Consider the following 22,758-nt stretch of genomic DNA (forward strand, 5'->3'; position numbering starts at 1 on the left):
AGACATAGGATGGACATCTGTCACTTTTAGGTATAAAAATGATTTCTCTGTCACAAGGTATTTATAATTAAGTGTCTTTTTAAAGGTGTGGCTCTAAGGACATACCAGGTACCTGGGACTTTTACAGTATGACATTCGTATAATGTTTATCTCTTGTCTGTTTTTATATTAGAGGAGAAAGCCCTTCAAATATATTAAAACCCATAAATTTATTTACAATCCTAGGCATTAGCCAATGGCTTCAAAAGCAGTAATGAATCTATCTTAAACTACCCCTGATATGTATATCATGTGTATGACAAATGAAATGTACATTCTCATTTTTATATAACTACTACTGTTGATTTATGGAGGTGTTTCTTTTTCAGTCCTAAAATCTTAATTTTCCTTGCGTTTCTTTCTATATTAAAAAAAAAAATTCAGATCTAAAAGGGAAAATGTTAAAACAGGAGCAAAACCAGATGCATCTGATCAAGAACCAGAAGGACTTACTCTTTTGGTACCAGACATCCAAAAGACTGCTGAGATAGTTTATGGAGCCACCACCAGTTTACGGCAAGCAAATCAAGGTACAAGACTATTCCTCTCATGCTATTTTTCATTTGATTCAAACCTATTTTATTTACCTACTGAATACTGCCTTTCTCTTTCTGCTTTATGTTAATGGACTTCAAGAACGTTCTTTTTGTTCTGTCAGGTTTTGTTCTTTGTCACGTTTCAATTATGAATAATCTCTAATTTTAAAATATATATCTCTATTATATATGATTGCTAAGACTAAATTTAGTAGGCTGAGAGTGTACATCATAAGTTTATCTTTTTTTTCCACATTGAAAGTCATGAAATTGAAAAGTGTCATTGTATTAGATAGAAAATAGTACATTAAACTATGTGTGAGTTTGGTTTAAGTTGATACTTGCATATATTAACAAAAGATAACAATGATCTTCATTATCTATTGTTTCACTTCTGTTTTTAAAGTTGATGTGGGTTTTTATGCTATTGTTTATGAAGTGGAAATAAATCTTTTATTCTCAAAATGGTGTAATAGGAAGATAATTTTGATGTTTGGCAATTTTTTGGAATTCTAAGTTTGAGCTCTAGAAGTGAATTGTTTTTAGTTTTGGTCTTCTGAAAATGTATACTTACGTTATTTATCTTGAAATATTAAATAACAGAAAAAAAATTAGGTGAATACTCAAAGAAGGCGGCTATGAAACCCAAACCCTTGTCAGTATTAAAATCACTTGAAGAAAAATATGTGGCTGTTATGAAGAAATTACAGTTTGGTAAGATGAAATTTTTCTTTGTTAAGATCTTACTTTCCATTTTTTAATTGTGCTATTGAAATATGTTCTAGTAAATTAAAGATTTTAAGATTTGCTTATAATATGAACTATACTTTAGATATCTATACATATGAAATTTTTTTATTGTCTTTTATCACTTGAATCTGTATTTGTAGTTGTATTTGGAAATTGTGACTTCAGTAGAGGGACTGTAGGAATCTAGAAAAAATAAAAACAAAGCCAAATGTCCACAAACAGGCAGAATGTGTTCTTCTTTCTTTTACCTCTCCATTTCTGTACATCCTAGCCTGAAGGAAGCCAACACCTGGAACTTAGAACTAAATCTGTTTCTATTACCATGACTGACCTTTAGAAAATTCAGTTCTAACCTTTCCCATTCCAAAACTCTTGACAAGTTAGGACTGATGAAAAGGTCATACCAGCACCCCTTATAAGGTTGGTCTATAAGTAAACACTCAGGTTTGTCATGAAGATCGCAAGAGATAATATATGCAAAAGTGATTTATACTTCTGTTTGGGGTTTGGTTAGTGTCTAATGATATTATAGCTTTTTGCCTGCCCCTGATTGGCAGTCTAGCCTGTTCCTTTCATTCTAAGTATGTTAACTTGTTTTTTTAACAATATTTCCAAAGAATCATTTTATTGAAAATTATTTTTTGTAAATATTAAAACCGCATACTTTTGCTTATATGAGTTTAAGCATTACCAAGGTTGTTTATAGTGTTTCTACTCTCATTAGTTCCTATAGTATTCAAATAGTTACATATTATTTATTGTCACATAAAAAATTACCCCCATAACTTAGATGCTTAAAATAACTAACCTTTACTATCTCACTATTTTCGTGGGTCTGGAATTCAGGAATGGTTTTTCTCACTCTTTGGCTTTGGGTCTCTTATGAGATTGCAGTCAAGATGTTGGCTGGAGTTTTAGTCATGTGAAGGCTTGACTGGGGCTGGAGCCTCACTTGTGTGGCTGTTGATAGGAGGCCTCAGCTCCATGCCCTGTGGGCCTCTCTGTAGATAGGGCTTGTTGAGTGTCTTCACACATCTAAGCTGGCTTCCCTAAGAGAGAAAGCAAATTGAAAGCCATGGTGCCTTTTATGACTTAATCTTAGAGGTTGTATACCATTACTAAGCCTTGCCCACACTCAAGGAGAGGGGAATTAATTTCTGCCTTTAAGAGTGTCAGAAAAGTTTCTATAGTGTGTTTGTGTATATGTGTTTGTATTGGAAGTAAACATTTTATTAAACTTAGGTTTTGTTCTGCTTTCTGGGTCATCAAAAATATGTCTGTTAATGCCTTTAAAATACATTCCACAGTGGTGGTGTAGTTGGAAGTGTTTAGCCATATTTAATCTCTATAAATTCTTTCACTAGATCTTTCAGTTCAGAAAGTTTCATTTTGCCAATGAATGTGTTTATGCATGTGAGATTCTGACTTAAAATTATTGCCTCTAAGAAATTCAGAGTTATATGTGCAGATCCTTTGATTGATGTTATCCAGCCAGGAGGATTCTCTCAATACCACATAAAATCATAAACTCTCCAAGTTTGTTGTGACTTTTGAACATAATTGAGTTTTGCTACCCATTGACTTTCAGAACAATTCAGGAAAAAGACAAGTTTTCTGTTGCTTTCTTTTTAATAAACTACATTTTCTACCTTATATGTCAAACATTTTTTCAGTATCATGATTCTACAGCTGTTAATTGCCTAATATTCTATCATACGATGTACTATCTTTTGTTTAACCAATAACTGGACCTTTAGGTTGTTTCTAGCTTTTCAATAACATATGCAACATTTCAATGGCCATCATTGCATGTAAATATTTGTGCCTGTCCAGGGCTAATTCCTTAGAGCAAATTAATGGAAGAGGAATTGCTGAGTCAAACAGGATGTGCATTTTAACTACTAGCCATTACTTGTAGTGTTTTAGTAAAATTTTAGTTTTAGTAGACCCTGTTCTCTGTGGTATATATATGATCTGAAAGTTTTCGTCTGGACATGGGAATGGGCCCATTTTTGTGTGTCTGGTAGATTGCTATTTATAAAATTCAAAGGAAATTTATCCTTCTAGTATGTGAAAGAGCAGTGTTAGGCAGATGAAATAATTACAGTTTACAAGTTACTGATAGCAGCTAGTCAGTAGCCTTGCTGAGACATAGTACATTTGATCAGTAACCGTTATATATACTGTGATAAAGTAAGCTTCCAACATTGCTTATTAAATTAGGTTCTACTTATACATGATTGCTGATAGTTTCTGTATAAAGTGAACCAAAATTTTTTCTCTCTGACAGATTTTTTAAACAAAGATTATAATACTCCTATTTGAACACTGTAGTACACAGACCTGTGGCACTGTTTATAGGTCTTTCCCTTTTTCTAAATTAGTTTCCTCTGTATCATTTGACCCAAAGAGTTTAGCCTAGGGCCTTGCACTAAGTATGCTCTTGGTAAAATTTACTAAATTAATACTAATTATAACATAGATTAATATTTTCCACATATTTAGAACTGTATGGAACACAAGGTACAAAATTATCATTGTCTGTAATGACAGCATTTGCCATAAGTGGTGGTTTTAATTTAGTGTTGTAATTTATTTAAATGTCTTTCTTTTATACATTAGTGGGGGCTTGGGGTTAATCTGAATTAGAGATAAAGTTCATTATTTTTTCTTTGTATTGTATACATAACTCACAAGTAAAGAATTACTTAAAGTTTTTCCAAAGTTGCCTAAATAAATTGTTTAGAGTTAGCTCATTAATTATGTCAGATAGTTGGTTTTTTGTCCTGAATCAGTTAAACATTATTCTAATGATATTTGATTTTATTAATGTAAATTTCTGAAATAATGCAAAAGTAAACTCTAGCCTGTCATTTCTGTTCTCTAATTCCAAATCAATGCAGGTATATAAACACTTATTCTATTTCTAAAAAATGAAATTACTGAGAATACTTTTCGTAATTTTATATTCTGAATAGTTTTGGCAAAATATTATATACTACCCTTTTAATAATAGATTATCTGCTACTTTACATTGTCATTTTATTTTTTATTTATAAGGAAAACAATTTATACAGTCATTTAGCTACTTGATATAATCTACCAGTATCTACACTGTAGATTAAAAATTATTTTTTGCTTTTGCTTCCATTACATATTTTATTCATCTAACAGTGTTAACACGTATATGTAGGTGTTGATAAGCATTTATAGTTTGATTTTCTTCCATGTTGCAGTCCTCTCCATTTTTGGTGGAAGAAGGACTAGTGATTTATTTGTGGTTTTTGTCATTATAACTGTCTTCCATTCTGGTTCCTTTTTTTTTTTTTTCTTTGTGTTTTTTTTCCCCCCCACTTCTTACCTTAGATACATTTGAGATGGTTTCTGAAGACGAAGATGGAAAATTGGGTTTTAAAGTAAATTACCACTACATGTCTCAGGTGAAAAATGCAAACGATGCAAACAGTGCTGCCAGAGCCCGCCGCCTTGCCCAGGAAGCTGTGACTCTTTCAACCTCACTGCCTCTGTCTTCATCCTCTAGTGTGTTTGTACGCTGTGATGAAGAACGACTTGACATCATGAAGGTGGGGAAACAACTTTTCCCCCTATCTCTCTGGCTGATCTAACTACTAAAATATTTATGCAAAGTACTAGAAATAGCATAAATTTTAATAAATTCAGTTGAACATCTTGGTGACCATTTTGGACTACGGTAGAAGGAGTTTTTTTTTTTCCTCATGTTAGTTCAGAGTATGTGGATCAGATTGTTGTTCAAAATAAAAATTTAGAAGAAAATAGCATAAGAGCCATCTTGCTTAAGCAAAGCCTGTATCCAGCCTGTCACAGGTTTAAAGCATAGTATCAAAGTATTTAATGCTGATCATTAGAAAAAAAGTTACAGGATTCTGTGTCATCCGAGATATTTCTCTCATGTTTTATCTTATCACTCTTCAAAAATTAGTCTTTTTCTTCTTTTCTAGGAAATTTACATATTTACAAATCCATAAGTCTGTAAATTAAGTAATGGTAATACAATAAGATATCATCTGTACCTTTATGTTTTAGCACTAGTGATCTGTTTTTAAATTTCAAGAGACTGCTACATCAAGAAAATTCTCAAGATTTGACCCCTGGGGGAAAAAAACTTCCTTTATGTTTATGATTTAATTCATGGATTAAATACTCTATCTTCCTTAGATACACAGCTAAAACTATTGACCCATTGACTTGTGAGAGGTTTTGTTTGCTTGCTTATTTTGCTTTTTTAGAAAATTCTTATGTGGAGATCTCATAGACCTTGTCTGTTTGTCCACACTCTTATCTGCTTGTTCTTATATACAATAGAACCTTTTATTGGACTATTGTCTAGGGGAAAGTATTTTATCACTAAATGTACCACACATTCAAACTTGTGAGTTTATTTCTGTTAAGCATTATCCCATATCTGAAAGATCACAGCATAGAGCCTCAAAGCATAAATCTAAATCCATCTCCTAGTGCTGTATTTATTTTTAACTTTTAATTTTATTTTTAACACATTTGGGTAGAGATGTATATAAGTTGTTAGATGGTTGTTTTTATTTCATGTTGGATTGTATTTTCTAAATATCAGTATTTAGGAATAGTAATGTGAGCTTTTGTGTGTTTGTATATGCATACCAGGTTCTGATAACTGGTCCAGCAGACACACCTTATGCAAATGGCTGCTTTGAGTTTGATGTGTATTTTCCTCAAGATTATCCCAGTTCACCCCCTCTTGTGAATCTAGAGACAACTGGTGGTCATAGTGTGCGATTCAATCCAAACCTTTATAATGATGGCAAGGTAATGTAATTGCAGTCTTTGTTTACAGTGCCAACGTATTGTATCCAAACTTTCTTTGTAATTTGAACAAAAATTTCGTCTTAGTTAATCTTTCTAAGAGGACATGGATTTCTTCATGTTTTTCTTCCCTGTATGCACAAATTAGCATGAGGAATAAGAGAGAAGGAACTGAAAAGGGCAGTACTACAGTACTGAGGGCCTAATTTATTCGGCAGATCCCATAGCCAACTGCTGTGAGTTGTCCCTGCTCAATATAGCAGAGCCAGTGTCTGTCTTTGCCTCTTAACTTCTTTTACTTTCTGTATCTCCAATTCCCATCGTTTTTTCACAAGTGCCTAAAAGTAGATGAATGGCAAAAGTATGGTACCGTCAACTCTTTGTTCCTTTTTTACACATAACTTTTTTTTAACCATCATAAGTACCTTTATATTCCATAATACGCACAATCGTGAACTTATTTTTAAAGTTTATGTTAAACTGTTTTCACATTTTCTTGTGTTGAAAATGGGAAGAAGATGCATTCCCATCAATTAAAAAAAAAGCTAACAGAGGAATAATAAAAATCATCTCATGTGATATTTAAGCATTTTTAAAGTAAATTTAAAAGAACTACCATCACTTTTCAAGTAATTTTGGACAGTTCAGTGGAATTTCAATGGTAGATTTTGTGCTGAGTATTTAGTGTTTAAAAACCATTAAAAGGTGAGAAGAAATGTATAGACTTCACAGGCAGTCGCTTCTTTGATGATGCGTGAATAGCAAATGCTTGAAATTGATCTGTTTTATCAAAGATGTCTCCAAGTTTTCCATTGGTTTTACTTTCTTAGTTTCAAAGGTACAGCCTACCTCAGATCTGTGATTGCAAGTTATTATTTTGTCTTTATCATTAGCTCAAATTTTAAAACTGGAATTAGTTTTCTGGGTTTAATTGCAAAAGACTTAACCGAGGCAACTTTTGTTGGAAGTGAAGAACAGATTTTCTGTCACTGAGTAGAGAAGAGGAGATAGCAGTGTTGACTTTGCTCGAGAGAGACTGGAACCTGAATAAAGTGTAAAATATTAAAATTTATTTAAGAAATTAATTCCCAAAAAAAAAAAAAAAAGAAAGAAATTAATTCCTTAAGGGTTAGTGATATACGGAATCGAGTAAGGGCTTGGGGGTTCAGTATCCTGAATTACATAGTCTTTTGCCATCGTGACTACTTATGTGCTTCATAGTGCACACAATTGTGAAACTTATTTTTAAAGTTTACATGCTGATAATGTTTAACCTTGGATCCTATATCAGTAGATAGGGATAAGAATACCTTCCCTTGTTAATCACAGGAATGCTCTAAAAATAAAATGGAATGGTATGTCTGACAGTTCTTTGAATAACACACAAGGCTGTACCGATCCAGCTTTTTAAATTATTAGTGAAACTGTCTTCTAAATGAATTAGTGTATTTTGTGTTATTGCTTTCAGAGAGCATTGAAAGAGTAACAAGGAGACAGACCTATGCTTTTTTAAGGAACTTATTTTCCAAATTTTCTGCCCACTTATTTTCCACATCTGTTGCCCACTATATGAAATTGTAAATTTGCCATTAAAAATTCACAAAATCTGAAGTGTGTTTTATTTTGATAGAACATATGCCTGAAGAACAAATGTTAACATGCCCGTTTTACTTTTATTACATGAATATTTTACAAGCACAGATACAGATAAAATGTTCCCAGTTCTTTTCTTCCCAAAATGTCCTATTGACCTGTTTTTGGCAGATGGTTTGGGTTGAGTCATGTTGTTTAAGTGGACAAGTGTCTATGTGTTTTAAAGTGTATTCTGAGGAACCGTGGGAATTCTCAAGACCCTGTTAGGGGATCCATGAAGTCCTCCCTTTTCCAGCTTCAAGTGTGTATGAAGCCAGATTCAGTCCATTTACTTGAACCAAAACAATATTTTGCCACATATTGACTGTAAATGCAGATATGAAATCAAGCTCTCTCCATATTAAGCCATATTCTAATTTCAAAATTTATAAAATTTAGAAAGATTAACAAAAATGTAAAACGGTACCACTTTTTCCCACTAAAAATTTCTGTGTTTTAGAAAAGAGTTGATTTTCATTTTTTAAAAAAAGGTGTTATTTATGTTGACGTGTGATAAGTATTGGTTCATTTTCATTATGAAGAAATTATAATGCCATACAGATTTGGATCACATCTAAATGTGCCAATTTGTTGTAACACACCAGTCCTTAGTTTTGTTCAGGGATATAAAACTGAAATACTTTGATGTGATGACATTTCGTTTTTACTTCTACTTGTGACAGTTTGCTTTTAAGCACTCCTTCTTTCAATTCTGTTTCTACATTCTTTCCTTCTTCAGGTTTGTTTAAGCATCTTAAATACATGGCATGGAAGACCAGAGGAGAAGTGGAATCCTCAGACCTCAAGCTTTTTGCAAGTAAACAAAATTTATCTAATAGTTTCTTTTAGAAAGTAAAGAACTATATTAAAAAAATTTTTTTTTTGGTGACCAAGAATAAGCATAGTAACCAAAAGAAAAGATAGATTGGTAGGAAATACATATTAAATAGCTTATAGGTGAGCAGTTAGTACATTGGATTCTCAACTGGAGTTTAAAATCTCAAGTTAGAGCATAAGACAAAAATTGAGTTTTGTCAAAATTACCTTTTTAAAAATCTATAACTTGCTCTTAAAATACACAGTGGTGCAGCGAGACAAAACAGATCAGTCTCTCCCATCTCCCAGTTCACACAACAGGGCTTAAACTCATATGAATAGAATTTAATACACTAATTAGTATTACATATTTCTTCATATATGAAATGGTTCTTCTATAACCTAATTAATAATTTGACTTAGGCTCAGAAGGACTGTCCTGAAGTTCATAAAACTTGGGATTCATAGTTTTTATTTTGCAGAGCATTTGATACACAGATTTCATAATCTTGAATTTTATAAATTAATCTCCACAAATCACTTGAACACATATTATAAAATACGTTACATAATATTCCATCAAATGTTTTTTATTGATGCTTTATCATAATAGTTCAGAATCCCAGCAGAGAGATGGGCAAATAAGGATATTGATAATATGAACTAACTTTGTTGCTTGTTTATATAGGAAGCAGAAATAATTATTGCGGCTACAAAATATTTTAAACTCACATTTACAGTTAGTGTTTATTTTAGGAAAGACCATCATAAATTATCCCCAGGTAAGCCTACAAAAGTTGGCCTACCTTGAGAATTATATTAAGTGAAACAAGTCAGGCACAGAAAGAGAAATACCGCATGTTCTCACTTATTGGTGGGAGCTAAAAATTAATATATAAATTCACACACACACACACACAAAAAAACCGGGGGGGGGGAGAAGATATAACAACCACAATTCTTTTTCTACATTTTATTTTTACATTTGGTGAAAGCAGATGTGCAAAAGAATACTTTAGGATGGTGCTTTTTCAGATTTTCTGAAAAGACCTTGCAGCATCCTCATAAATTAAAGAAATAATACTACAGTAAATTTTTTTCTTTAATGTGGAGACCAAGAAAAAAGAAGTTACATGATTAATGCAGAGTAACTAGAGAAGTTACTAGAATATTCCTTGAAGAAATTAACTTCTTCAATTTAGAAATGAATATGTGAACTCCAGTCTAGAAACCTTAAAATATTTTTCTATATGTATGCTGTTCTTGTCAACATAAACTAAGCTTATGATGAGTTTAACTATGAATGGAAATTCAGAGATGTCTTACTTTTCATGAAGTAAATTACCTGAGAATTGGAATCAATTTTTGAACTTTAGGTTGAATTTAATACATTTATAATTAATTTTCAAGCTTTTTTAGTAGAAAATTTGATTTGCTTTTAACTTTTATATTGCCTATATATTCAATAAATACCAAGAATCCTGTGAAATAAAGATACTTATCCTCAGTGGTTTAGATTTTTACAAGTTTGGAAACTTACTATTCGTATTAAAAAATGATCTTTTCTGTATATTCCTTTTAAGGTTTTTTAGTTATACGTTATATGTTCACAGTCATAATTAACATAGTAGATAAATTATTTGTATGGTGCTTTGTTCACTTAATATTAAAGAACATCTATTTATCGCATGTTCACAAAGGATAAAGATTCTTGCACCATACTGAGAATCTTTCAGAATTTTTAGGTTATGATACGATTAAAAAGATTTCCAAAAGTTTTGAGCAGTGACCAGCATTAGTAGAATAATTGCTTAGCTTCTTTGCAGTGAGACTCCTAAAAGAAGAATATTTATTTGTATAAAAATATCACATTTCTTAAATCTTATGCCATACATCTCGAATCCAGCACTAACCTAATAATAGTTTTGACTATTTGCATAATCTAAAATCAAAAGTTATATTATTCATTAGAACTATCATCAAGAGTGATTACATTTTATCAGTAGTACCAAGTTTCAGCATTCTTATTATGTAACTGATTTTGGGGGGTTTTTTGGCGGCTGGCCTATATGGGTATCCAAGCCCTAGACTTTGGTGTTAACACTGTGCTCTAACCAACTGAGCTAACCAGCCAGCCCCTATAACTGTTTTTTGTTTGTTTGCTTTAATTGCTGGCTGGTATGGGGATCCAAGCGCATGATCTTGATGTTATGTGGCTCTGCTCTCACCAACTGAGCAAACCAGCTAACTGTAACTGGATTTTAATGTTGCTGACTTAGTAGATACCTGAAGTACCTGTTAATGCCTTGTAAATAATTTGTTCCAATTAGATGTTGGGGCTGGCCAGTTAGCTCATTTGGTTAGAGCATGGTGCTGATAACACCAAGGTCCAGGCTTCAATCCCTATACCACTAGCTGCCAAAAAAAAAAGATGTTAACACAGATGTTTATTACTGTGCAAGAAGAGTTAAACATATTTAATGGTTCATGTAATCAACCATTTATAAAGGGTCATAAATGTTAAGTAGCATGTGCTACCATTTTTCTTAAAATGAAGTGAAATCAGCTTGTGATTACAATGCTACCCTGTAGCATAGTTTCCTATAGAGGTAGGTCATTACCATTTTGAAATAGCTAGAAGCATTTTACCAATTAGGAGTGTTTCTTTCCCTTACTCTAAAGATGTTGTTATTTCATATAATATAGTTTCTTATTCCAAATTGAAATTTTGGATTGTATACTTTGTACTTCCCTGTGTCTGAAATGTTCATAATAAAATTTTTCAGGGTACCAGACCAGGTCAAAGAATTAAATCCTCTGACAAGATATAACATGAAAATAAAGGAAGTCAAAAGTTAATAATTCCTAATGGGATTTGGGTAGGGGGAGAAATATGGCAAACTGGTGGATATTCTAAAGATTAGGAATAAGATTCAAGAATGGATAGTAGGAAGAATACAGTGACCAAATGAATATATGAAGTTGTAGGAGACAAGACTCTACCAACTAGTTGAGTGGACTAGTAGACCATTCAACAGAGTTAAGAATTTTTTTGACATAGATAATGAAAGGAAGCTGTTCTTGATACCAGTCCCTGAACAAATTACTTGTACAATGAGAGCTTCTTGCAGTTTTGTGGATGCTAACATGAAGCTAAAGACAAGAGAGATGCCTATGATAAGTCTTTAACTCTTGACTGCATGCAAATATCAAAGAACTGACTAAAATCAGTGAACCTACACTATGAAATAAAAATATATACCGTTTGTCATTACATTAACTTAAATATAATTATATGTATAAATATACTGTGGAGCGTAGTGGATGTTTTTATGTTCGTTAATAATTGATTTTCAATTCAGATTCTAACAAAACTTTTTAGCTAGCTGTAGCTAAGGTAAATAATATTTTTTGGTTTGACCCAGATAGCTTTTTAAATGAAGTTCTGTTGATCAAATAATTCATGCTGATTGCTTTTTTGTATGCCCCTGTTTATCTCTGGATGCAGACTGTCAGTTTTTATTCCAAGAAAGACTAGCTACTATATATTAAACATTTACTGATGAACACTTCTAACTTAATAAAAACTTTTTAATTCCCTCAGTTATCCTATAACATAAATTTTAAAGATGATAAAAAAGTACGTTCTAAAAGCATAGATTATTCCTTCTACTGTGATTTCCCTGACTTCCAACATTATACAGGGCTAGGTGGTTTGAGGGTTTTTTTTTAAGAATACTGAAAACAAAATTCTTTTGAAAAGGGGAAATTCTTCATCTCAGTGATTTTCTTTTTCTTTCTTTCTTTCTTTTTTTTTTTTTTTTGTCTATTTGTTTATTTCATACCCAGTGTTTTATGGACTATTATAAAGTGTGCTGCTAAATAAAACAGCTCTATCCAGGTTAGAAAACTCAAGGGTCCCGAAATTCCATAAAATGAATATTATGACTTCCAAATAGCTGAATTCACTGTAGAAAAATAAACTTTGGGGGCTGGCCATTTAGCTCAGTTGGTTAGAGGGCAGCCTTATAACACCAAGGTCACAAGTTTGGATCCCCTTACCAGACAGCTGCCAAAAAAAAAAAAAGGAGAAATTTAAAAAAGAAACACATTTGTTCTCACTTCGGCAGCACATATACTAAAATTGGACCAATACGGAGAAGATTAGCATGGCCCCTGCTCAAGGATGACATGCAAATTCATGAAGCGTTCCATATCAAACAAAAGAAGGAAAAGAAAACTCAAGGGTCCAGAAATTCCTTAAAATGAATATTATGACTTCTTAATAGCTGAATTCACTGTAGAAAAATAAACTTTAAAAAATATTTGTATAACTCCAAAAAGATACATTTAAAGAAAATAAATAGGAGATAATGCCTGCTGTGTCACCCAATGATGAGAAGCTATGCCATAAAGCATTCTTTGAAATTAATTACAGGAAATATTGATCTCTACTAATAAATATTTTTTGTTGTTATCAAGTACAAATTTTATAATCCAGTGTATTTTTTTCTTTGCCCACAATAAGTTATTACCAAAATTATTTCTCAAATGTAATTTTCTTTGTTCTGATACACAAAATACGCATTCTTTATGCTTCCTTTAGCAGACTTTGCTTTGCTGTTTTAAACCAAAAGGTTAAGAATCTCAAGTAATTTTTTTTTTTTTGTGACCGGTAAGGGGATCGGAACCCTTGGCTTGGTGTCGTCCACACCGCACTCAGCCAGTGAGACCACCGGCCATCCCTATATAGGATCCGAACCCGCGGCCTCGGTGCTCCCAGCGCCGCACTCTACCAAGTGAGCCACGGGGTCGGCCCTCAAGTAATTTTTAAATTATTTGAATCTACAGCTGCCCCAGAGTTATAAACTGTATTTTGTCTTGAAGGAGATGAGGTTAAATAAATAAATAACAGTACTTTTATATAGATTTGTGATAGGATTTAATTAAAATTTTTTCTTTGCTTTTGTAGAAAATGGGTATTGTAACCCTACTTATATTAATAAATGAGGAAGATTACTTAAAGAGGGACAAGAAATAATAACTATGCCCTGAAAGGTTATTTGAGAAGGGTCAGATTTGAATTAGGGGAAAGCAGATAGCCAGAGGAAGACCACGTTTCTTCAGTGATATATTTATAGTTTCATAAAGTTTTTTTTTTTTTTTTTTCCCGTGACCGGCGCTCAGCCAGGGAGTGCACCGGTCACTCCTATATAGGATCCGAACCTGCGGCGGGAGCGTCGCCGCACTGCCAGTGCAGCACGCTATCGAGTGCGCCACAGGCTCAGCCCAATAGTTTCATAAAGTTTCAAAAGTATGAGATCTTTGTCTCGGAATTGTACAGATTAAATTTTTTTCTATAGTTGACCTTAGCCTATGTTCATTGACTTTCAGGATGCACATCCATGATCCTGTTTAATCATCTGCCTAATAAAAGTGCAGTCGCTGTTAGTCCTTTTTCATTAATGAAGTGGGTAGATGGCATATGATGTTTTCCTGCCTTCAAAGATGTTGTATTAGCTAGTTATATAGGTATATTAGCTAAGAACATTATATTAGCCAGGAATGAGCCCTCTCAATATGCATTACATCTGGAAAAACAAACCTTCTGGTAAATAAATGAGGGGTTGCAGGTGGTCTTAGAACCATGAGACCATTTTGCCAATGAGCGCTTCCAATAATCAGCTTTTTGTGGTACAGAGGCAGTTAATTTTCCTTGGAATAAAAATTGAAAACTGCCTCATGCATAGTTTTCCTGAAAAGTAAATATTAAAGAGTGCATGGTTAGTTTTATGCTCTTAAGAGTGAGGACAATTTGAGCACAATGTTTAAATTGGTATGGGATATTAATAAGCAAATTTTTTGTTAGCATTTTTAGGAAATAGGATCTTCATATCTATTTTTATTCAAGAGTTTGAGAATATAAAACATAAGATATATAAATATTATATAAGGCTGTACTGTACCTAATTTAATTTTGCTGTAATAATAAAGTATTTCAGTGTCATAATCATGAACATCAATTTTGTGATGATGGAAATATATGGAAACACATTATCCTTGTCGATAAAGCAAGGTATCAGTTTACTGGTAGTAAAAATGTCCCATTATAACTATTCTGTTTCCTCTGTTCCTCAGGTGTTGGTGTCTGTCCAGTCCCTTATATTAGTAGCTGAGCCTTATTTTAATGAACCAGGATATGAACGGTCTAGAGGCACTCCCAGTGGCACACAGAGTTCTCGAGAATATGATGGAAACATTAGACAAGCAACAGTTAAGTGGGCAATGTTAGAACAAATCAGAAATCCTTCACCATGCTTTAAAGAGGTACGTTAAATAAAATTAGTGAATGACTTTATTAAAGATGTTATAGAATGTAGTTTGTTGGTATTATACTTGCCTTTATATTTAGAGTATCTGGTATAATAATCTTTAGTTTTTAGAGTTAATCCTAAAAAGTCACTAATAATATACAAGTAGTACAGGTGACATCTAAAACCATCTACATCCTAAAGGAGATTGGACTATATTTTGGGACAGTAATACTTATTATTTTTAATAGCTACTGTTCTACTAGCAAATGGCCAAATATTTCTCAGAAAAATCTTATTTTTTATTGAAGATCAAGATACTTTCTAAAGTTGTCTTGCAAATAGAAATTTTGCCCTTATACTAATGTGTATGTGTGGATGTTAAGGAAAAGACATTTCCTTTTCTTTAGGAAAAAGTCGGACTATATTGAGTTTCTAAAACCTGTCTTAATACGCTCAAGTGCCTTTTTTTTTTTTTTTTTTTAAATGACTGGTAAGGGGATCCGAACCCATGGCCTTGGTGTTAATCAGCACCATACTCTCCCAAGAGAGCCATGGGCCGGCCCTTCAAGTGCTTTTTTCACTACATTCTGAAACTCTTTCCCTGTGGCTCTTTTCCTGTGGTTAGTTGTCTCCCCATAGTCTGTCCAACTATGATGGTACTTTTCACTTGACATATCAAATTACTGTAGCATCACATCTTGTTTTGAGTGTATTTTGAAACATTTTTCTTTCTTAAAATTGTTTCCCTTGATTATTAATTTATTAAATTGTGCTAGAAATTCAACATTTTAGAGTAAAACTTGGCATATTTACATAAGGGAAAATTGATCTGTTATATAACTAAGCAGATATTATGCATGGATACTACATAGTATCATAACTGAAGCCCTCCTCTTCATCAGGTAGCACTGATGCATGTGCTGTGAAAGGGTGTGAAAAGAACATTTCTTCTTTTGGTTTTATTATTACTAAAGAATTTACATGTCAGTGCTCTTTTAATGACAAATTTAGATATTTTGTTTTTGCAAAGGCTTGTCTTTTACCTTGAAAGGCTATGGGAAATCACTTTTCCTGATATCACAGGAAGTACAAACATGCATTTCTTTGTACTCTTAGTATAATATTTTGTCCTTTTTTAAAGCTTGGGTTGCTTACATTAAGTAAATCGTTTTGCAGCCGTATCAAATATCAACTGTTTTTAGGCACTGGGCTAAGGTGCTGAAAATTCAAGGATAAATGAAATTTAGTTCCTGCCTTTGGAAAACCTATATTCCTCTTATTTGTGCCATTCTTTTCATTCTTTAGAACCTAGCTTGCATTAAAGGGTGCACTCCTTGTCCATGAATGCTTTTCTGATTTTCCTAAATCAAATGTGACTCACCTATTTGAACTCCCTGGATCTTGTTTTTGTTTGTTCTTGTTGTTGTTGTTTTTTTTTAAGTATCTTTCTCTCTGGTGTGCTCAATCTCTTATCTGGTTCTGAGGTTATCATGGTTCTTTATATTAAGCTGTGTCTTGATCATTTTTGTGTCCCCATAGACAACAAACTCAAAAACTATTAAATGCAATAGGACATCATTGGTGTTTTACATCCATTCCCAGGTCTTCCTAATCACTTTTTCTTTGTAGGTATTAACAATTTTTCTTTAAGGTGGATAACTCATTGGACAACATAGTAGCTCAACCATAATATTTCCAAATTGATGTCTAGTTTCTAATTTAAATTTGTTAGGGGGCCGGGCTCGTGGTGCACTCGGTAGAGTGCTGCGCTGGGAGCGTGGTGACGCTCCCGCCACGGGTTCGGATCCTATATAAGAATGACCGGTGCACTCACTGGCTGAGTGCCGGTCACGGAGAAAAAAAAAAAAAAAAAATTTGTTAGGAATGGACTCTTACTACTTACAAAGACTTTACTCAGTTTTTCAAAAGATAGGATTTTGTTAAATTCCAAATGTAAAACCACAGTTATTACAAGGAAATTCAACTTCATAAAATAAAATTCTATCCATAAATTAAGAGAGTAAGAATGGTATCTTTTTCAGGGCTCCATTCTGATTTCTATGTAAATGCCTTTGACATTTAGAATGTCTTTCCTTATCTAGGTGTTCTTTCTTTGAGTTCTCTTTTAAAGACAAATTTTTCTGTTGTCAATACTTTTCTAATCCTTTTCTCCTCATTATTTATTTATATTTACCTTTTGAATATGTTGTATTATATATGTTGTGTGCTCTTTTGATAGGATTAATTGTTTAAGTAGCTGAATGAGATTGGACATTCTTTTCTCCTATAGAACTGGGTATTTCAGCACATGTCATCTTATGTCAGGAGCCTGATTCTTCCCTGCTAATAGTGTACAGTTTAACAAATTGAGTTTTATGGACAAAAAAAACATGGCAGTACCTTTTAAATTTCATTTCTTAGTAATTTTACATACATACTTTTATATTCTGATCTGAAACACATTTTGTTTCACTGCTTGGTGGTTGTTGTTTTTTCTCAAGGTTATACACAAACACTTTTACTTGAAAAGGGTTGAGATCATGGCCCAGTGTGAGGAGTGGATTGCAGACATCCAGCAGTACAGCAGTGATAAGAGGGTAGGCAGGACCATGTCTCACCATGCAGCAGCTCTCAAGGTAAGTAAGCCTTCCTAATACGGGTCCTGTAGGTGGTTTTAAAAGAAAAGTGGTGTATTCATTGACAGAACCATGGCCACCAGAAGGTAAAGAGAGGGAGGAGATCAGAAAAACATAATTTGTTTTAAGTTCAGAGGACTAAATTGCTACCCAAAAGTCTATAGAAAAGATACAATCCTTAGGAAATGGATTGACAGTTCCTAAAATTAAAAATGGGTACCTGGACTGAGCCAATAGAGTCTGTAGAGTTCTTTGAAGATGATGACAGCAAAGTGTGCTCCAATAGTGACTTCTTTTATTCCTTTAGCTTTTCCCTAGGCCTCTTACCTTCCAGAATTTTAATACTTGGAGTAATGAGGGCCGGCCCATGGCTCACTTGGGAGAGTGCGGTGCTGATAACACCAAGGCCACTGGTTCAGATCCCTATATAGGGATGGCCGGTTCGTTCACTTGGGAGAGCATGGTGTTGACAACACCAAGTCAAGGGTTAAGATCCCCTTACCGGTCATCTTTTAAAAAAAGAAAAAAACTTGGAGTAATGAGGGAGATGTGAGTTGCAGGGCCTCTGACAGCTGATTGCTGGCGGTGGCTGTCATACAGAACTGTTTGGGGAGAGAGGAGCAATTGTTTTCAACTTGGGCATTCACAGAATAGAAGTGTGAAATGTGATGGTTTGGGAGATTTTTTTTTTCCATATGTGGGAATCATCCCTTATAACAGCCATCCTTTTCTTCCGCCTTTGGAATATCTGTCTTTACTTACCTCTGTGCCTTTCATCCTCTATGAATTATTTTCCCTCTCTCTCTCTTCAATTTTTTCCATCTCCACTTTTCTTCTGACTTTAAAACCGTCTTCACCTAAAACAACTAGACAATGATAGTAAGGATTTGTTAGTTTTTCAGGTGTGATTTCAAAAAGGTCCCCATCTTTTCAGGTTACCTACAGAAATATTTACGAATGAAAAGCCATATGATGTCTGGGATTTGCTTTAAAATAAAATGAGAAGGGAAACGTGGTGGGAGTACAGACAAAACAAGACTGGCCATGAGTTGATAATTGTTGAAGCTGGGTGTTGGATACATGGGTTTATTTTACTGTTCTGCCCACTTTTGTATATGTTTGTAATTTTCCATTAGAAAAACTTAAAAAGCAAGAAAAACATTTGCATACCCTTAAGCTTGTTCTATTTTGCCCTTATTATTATAAAGTTTCTCTTCTTTCACTATCAAACTGGAGCAATACTTCTTGCCTCCATTTTAAACCAGCTTCTTACTAACTAATCTTTTGCAATTAAACCTCCATTCTACCAAAGTTACCTTCTCTCTGGTTCTCAAAGCCAGTGACCCTGGCCCACTTCTCCGTTCTCTCATCTGCTCTCTCTCCTCCAGGCCTTTACACATGGTTTCCTTTTCCCTCTGCTTTGCACTTGTTCTGCTAGCTCACTTCCTTTCACTTTTCAGCTTAAATTTCTCTTCATGGAACCCTTTCTTGACTCTGATTATTAGATCATCTCAGTATAAGCTTTTATAACACCCTATGCGTACCTATTAAAATACTCATAACACTGGTCTGATGTTTGTCTTTTCTACTATACTTTTCTTCTGTAGACTGTCCTGATTCTTCTTACACTGTTTAATTCTCTGTTTTTTTGTTTTTTTGTTTTTTTTCTTTCCCTTTCTTCTGAATGACTGTTTACCTGAAGGCTTACTTTTTGGCCCTCAGGGGTATTTTATTCTCTCTTTTTCTCTTTCTCTCTCATTGTATCTAGTTTTTTGTTTGTTTGCTTGCTTGCTTGAGGCTGGCAGATATGGGGGTCTGAACTCTTGACCATGGTGTTTTAAGGCTGTGCTCTAACCAATTTCATTGTATCTATACCTCTGACTTTGGCCATTTATTCTTTAAAAGTGACTCTTCAAACTATTCTTTACTCCTAGCTTTCTCCTGAATTGAATTACTGGCATTTTTTACTTAGATGTACTGACATCACCTCATTAAAGGTCTAAAATTAGAACTTATCCTTCCTTAAATCAGGTTTTTTAGCTTTCTATATTTACTTAATTTTAAACCATTTTTCTCTGTCTTAATATCTTCAGATATTATTTAACTCTTCCTTCTTCCAGTACATCGGGTCAGTAGTAGGTCCCTTCAGTGTTGCTTTTCAAAGCCGATTGCTCCCACCCCCCATTATTTCTGTTCAGTTCCCACAGCTTTGTCTGTTTGACCAGCTTCCTTGCACTAGGTTTTCCCCCTTCCAGTTCTTCCTGTAGTGTATAACCAGATTGATCCTCCCCAAATATGTGCTTAGATATGTCTTTCCCTTACACAAAACCTCACTGGCTAAAGTCCAGCTTCTTTTCTTTCCCAATTTTGTTATTTCAGTCAGCATCTTGCTTATATCCCATATTGTTTTACTGTATTGTTTCTGTGTTACCCTGACCTGGAAATCTCCATTCCTGAATTAATCTAAATTTATATCATTTCAACTATACCTTAGTTTGTGCTGCTTGAGAAAAGTATGCAGTTATTTAGCTTGATTCCATAAAAAAGCCATAATATGTATTGCCCAACTTAACTGGTCCTTCACAGTTACCAGATATTTCTTTCTTCTTCCCTCGTTAGTGTTTTCACCTCTTGTCCACAGTGGAAGAGAAATCGGGGCTAGAGAAATTTTGAGTTACCAGCATGTAAATATCCTTTGAAACCTTACAAGTGGCTGTACCAGTGTGTAGTTGTTTTATCCTGTTTATGTGTATAAACATAAGCTTATATCCATAAGCTCAGAGGTTATATCTTCCTCATTCTACTCATTGCTTTTATATTGTCAGTGTTTAACACAGTGCCTCATACATAAAAATCATTCTGTGAATATCGGTTAGTTAGTTTTTCAAGTCTGCTACTGACAAAACTAATTTTCAAAGCCTTTGCTGTGATATTTAAGATCATTTCTCTCCCACCAGGAAATTATCAAAAAAACTTTGTTTGTAGACAACCAACCATTCTCTATTAACATCTCTCCATCCTTCCATAAATGGCAGTATGGAGTAATTCAAAGTTATTTAATCTCTCTAGATCATTTTTTGTTTGTTTAAAATTTTTTTAAAATTCTAATAATAAAATTATTTGTGAGCATTAAGTGAAAAAATTAGTGTGAAACATTTTGGAAAAGTTTACGTAGGGCTTAATACCTGATAAATACTTGTTTTTATTCACTAAAATAGCAATGGGTTTGTTTTAATATATGTACTTGTCTTTCTCTCAAAAATATTTAGGCATAGGCAGCATGTATGACCAGTCAAGGGGTTACTGTCTTCAATTTAAAAGAGTGTATGTATCAAATTAATGATATCCCATAAGTCATCAGTAGTGCTATTTCTGTGACGGGTTGGGGTCAAGGGTACGGTCTGCAAGCATGTCACTCCTGGCTTATCAGCAACATCAGTTATTTTGAGGTTAAGGATTCTTGCCAGTTTTGCTTACTGCCTACTGTATCAAGTTCCTGTAACAGTGTCTTGCACAGGAGGTGTTCAGAGATTTTTGTAGGCTTAGTGCTTTAGGTTTTGTTAAATCAATTCCTCCTTCAGATCATGTTGGGCTAGAATCCCAGGGTTTATAGTTCTAATATCAGTCTTTTTCTTCTGTATAGCGTCACACTGCTCAGCTCCGGGAAGAGCTGCTAAAACTTCCCTGTCCTGAAGGCTTGGATCCTGACATCGACGATGCCTCAGAGGTGTGCAGGGCCACAGCAGGTTCTGAGGAGACCCTAATGCACGATCAGGTCAAACCCAGCAGCAGCAAAGAACTCCCCAATGACTTCCAATTATGAGCTGCACTGACGTGGACTTCATAGACACAAAGGCTTTGAAGCACAAGCCAAATATGTCAATATTTGTATGTAAGAAACTAATTATGTAATAGGTAATGAAACTGAAACTATACTACGCCCTTAAGGAGATCCAGTTTAATTCAAGGTGATCTTTTATTTACCTGTACAAGAGTGTAAACTTTTTTGTGCTTTTATTTTTCAATTGTGAGAACCACTGATTGGTATGTTCAACAAATTTGTGTATACAAAGAAATGGATAAATCACTGATATATAAGGGAAACTACCTTAGGAAAGAATGTTTACTGAATGTTTATTTTTTTTTTTTTTTTACTGTAGAGTGAGAGGTTGTTAACAAAGAATATATATTCATCATTCTTACAACTACTATTTAAAGTCAGCAACTTTTCACTGAATTTGATAGATTTTATGTTTGGCCATATCTTCATGCTCATATTTGATTTCTGAAGACTTCCTACATACACTTCAATAAAAGTTAAATGGATATATTCCCTCTTTTTTGATTTACTCGTACATTTTTAAAATAATAAATCTGCCATAAAATGCATTATAGCTGAAGACTTGCACTTGTATGGATGAATTTATTACATTCAACATATTTAATTTTATGCCTTCTAATTCTAAGATGCAGAAAAAATAAATGAACTTGATTTTATTCTATGCCAACATTTGGGCCTCTGAATGTATCCGTTATTCGAATTTAAGTATATAAAAAGGAATGGTCACTCTAAAACTGATTTTTTTTTTTCCCTAAAGGGCTCCTTTTTTCCTGGACTATCTGGTTTTATTACTGAAGTCACATGTATGTATTAAATATTGAGGCTCTGTAGAGGAGAGAGGATGTACCTCTCTGGTGCTGTTACAGTTCATTCTGTACCTGCCATACGGGCTCATTTTCATGCAAATTCTTTCTAGAGCCAAATAAATAAAGACTTAGGTGAATTAGTATGTCTTGTTTCTAAACCAGTTTGCTATGGTGTGAAATGCTGTTTCTATAAAGAATTGGACACTTTCCAGACATAAGCATGGGAGAACAAAGGATGTTTTTTCAAGATCAAAGACCACAAAGGAAAAGCTATAGTGATTCTTCTATATAAAATAAAGTAGTGTGTGGGAACCATGAATCTGGCTGATCAGGAGAAGCTGCATTCTAACCGGTGAGTTGCTCTCTAAAGAAAAAGGGGATTTAGAGGACATGATGCTCTCTTGTGTACAAGGTATAGAGTTCCGTAGCATGGATAAAGGACAAACAAACAGTATGTTACCAGGAAATCAAAGGTTCTAAAGCACAGAGCATTAGGTCTGATGGGCGGTAAGCTACACCAAGAATAACAAAACAGTGATAGAGTCAACTTACGAGAAGGAAAAAACT

General features: G+C 33.8%; 1 protein-coding gene and 1 non-coding gene across 4 annotated transcripts in view; both read left to right on the top strand.

Annotated features, from left to right (window-relative positions):
- Nucleotides 1–22,319, top strand: part of BIRC6 (baculoviral IAP repeat containing 6) — a 244,234-nt gene extending 221,915 nt beyond the window's left edge. For all 3 annotated transcript variants that reach the window (XM_063078978.1, XM_063078979.1, XM_063078980.1), the window contains exons 67-74: nucleotides 424–569; nucleotides 1,179–1,289; nucleotides 4,692–4,909; nucleotides 5,988–6,149; nucleotides 8,518–8,595; nucleotides 14,733–14,921; nucleotides 17,410–17,544; nucleotides 21,188–22,319. In XM_063078978.1, the coding sequence (XP_062935048.1) occupies nucleotides 424–569; nucleotides 1,179–1,289; nucleotides 4,692–4,909; nucleotides 5,988–6,149; nucleotides 8,518–8,595; nucleotides 14,733–14,921; nucleotides 17,410–17,544; nucleotides 21,188–21,367 (1,219 nt within the window). In that variant the 3' untranslated portion in view covers nucleotides 21,368–22,319. The remainder of the gene's footprint in view (nucleotides 1–423; nucleotides 570–1,178; nucleotides 1,290–4,691; nucleotides 4,910–5,987; nucleotides 6,150–8,517; nucleotides 8,596–14,732; nucleotides 14,922–17,409; nucleotides 17,545–21,187) is intronic.
- On the top strand, nucleotides 12,709–12,815 carry LOC134363512 (U6 spliceosomal RNA). The gene has a single exon (XR_010021746.1). It is a non-coding gene; the product is annotated as a U6 spliceosomal RNA (small nuclear RNA).
- Nucleotides 22,320–22,758: the final 439 nt, after the last annotated feature.

The sequence above is a fragment of the Cynocephalus volans genome, chromosome 14 (genome assembly GCF_027409185.1).
Source record: "Cynocephalus volans isolate mCynVol1 chromosome 14, mCynVol1.pri, whole genome shotgun sequence".
In the NCBI taxonomy this organism is placed as follows: domain Eukaryota; kingdom Metazoa; phylum Chordata; class Mammalia; order Dermoptera; family Cynocephalidae; genus Cynocephalus; species Cynocephalus volans.